Raw genomic sequence first — 836 nt, 5'->3', positions numbered from 1 at the left:
GCAGTAACCCAGGGAAGGAGCCCTGGTGGCTTGGGCCAGGGGGTGGCAGTGGAAGTGGGGGAAATGAGTCACAGCCTCGCTATATCCTGAAGGTAGAGCCAGCAGGACTGGCAGGTGGATTAAATGTGGAAGACAAAATTAGAAGAAGAGTCAAGAACGAAGCCCCGAGTTTTGGCCTAGGCAAGTAGGAGAGTGGGGTTTTACATTTACCCAGGGGTGCTCCAGGCCATGAAGACTCACGGAGAGGCGAGGACCCTGCAGCGCGGTTAACCGGCTAATGCTGCTCTTTGACGTCAACACACGGTGGAGCAGAGTACAGACACACACAACTGTCTCCAGGGCGTGACAAGGCTCCTGGCCAGCACTCCCTCACTGGAGAACCTCACCGTAACCTGAGTATTAATATCTGCATGAAGAAACTGTGTATCGCCATGGAAGGCGGCCAAATGGAGCCAGAAAGGGGAGAATCACCAGGAGGGCTGGCCATGTCCACCTCTAACCTGAGAACACTGAGCATGAACAAGGTCCATGGAGACTCAACTCACCTGTGACGGTGACGTTCAGGGCCCCGCTGCGGGCCAGGCCGTGGCCATTGTCCGCCGTGCAGTAGTAGCGACCCGCATGGCTCTCCCCGACGGCAGGGATCTCCAGCTCTGCTCTCCGGGAACGCTGGCGCTTGCTCCCCACACTCTCCCCCGTGTCCTCTCTGTGCCAGAAGAACGTGGTGTCCCCTGTGCCTTCAGCCACGGAGCAGACGAGGACCAGACGCTCCCCTGCAAGCACCTGTCCCCCCTGGGGCTGGGTCTCCAGGAGCACTGCCGACACCGGGATGCCTG

General features: G+C 59.2%; 1 protein-coding gene across 2 annotated transcripts in view; it reads right to left on the bottom strand.

Annotated features, from left to right (window-relative positions):
- Positions 1–241: 241 nt before the first annotated feature.
- FCRL4 (Fc receptor like 4) overlaps positions 242–836 on the bottom strand; it is a 9,354-nt gene continuing 8,759 nt past the window's right edge. For both annotated transcript variants that reach the window (XM_081825375.1, XM_081825376.1), the window contains exon 6: positions 242–833. In XM_081825375.1, coding sequence (XP_081681501.1) covers positions 496–833 — 338 coding nt within the window. In that variant the 3' untranslated portion in view covers positions 242–495. The remainder of the gene's footprint in view (positions 834–836) is intronic.

Source organism: Leptonychotes weddellii, chromosome 6 (assembly GCF_054177405.1).
Source record: "Leptonychotes weddellii isolate Sample4059 chromosome 6, ASM5417740v2, whole genome shotgun sequence".
In the NCBI taxonomy this organism is placed as follows: domain Eukaryota; kingdom Metazoa; phylum Chordata; class Mammalia; order Carnivora; family Phocidae; genus Leptonychotes; species Leptonychotes weddellii.
Note: the sequence above shows the minus strand (reverse complement) of the source record. Positions and strands in the feature narration are given on the sequence as shown.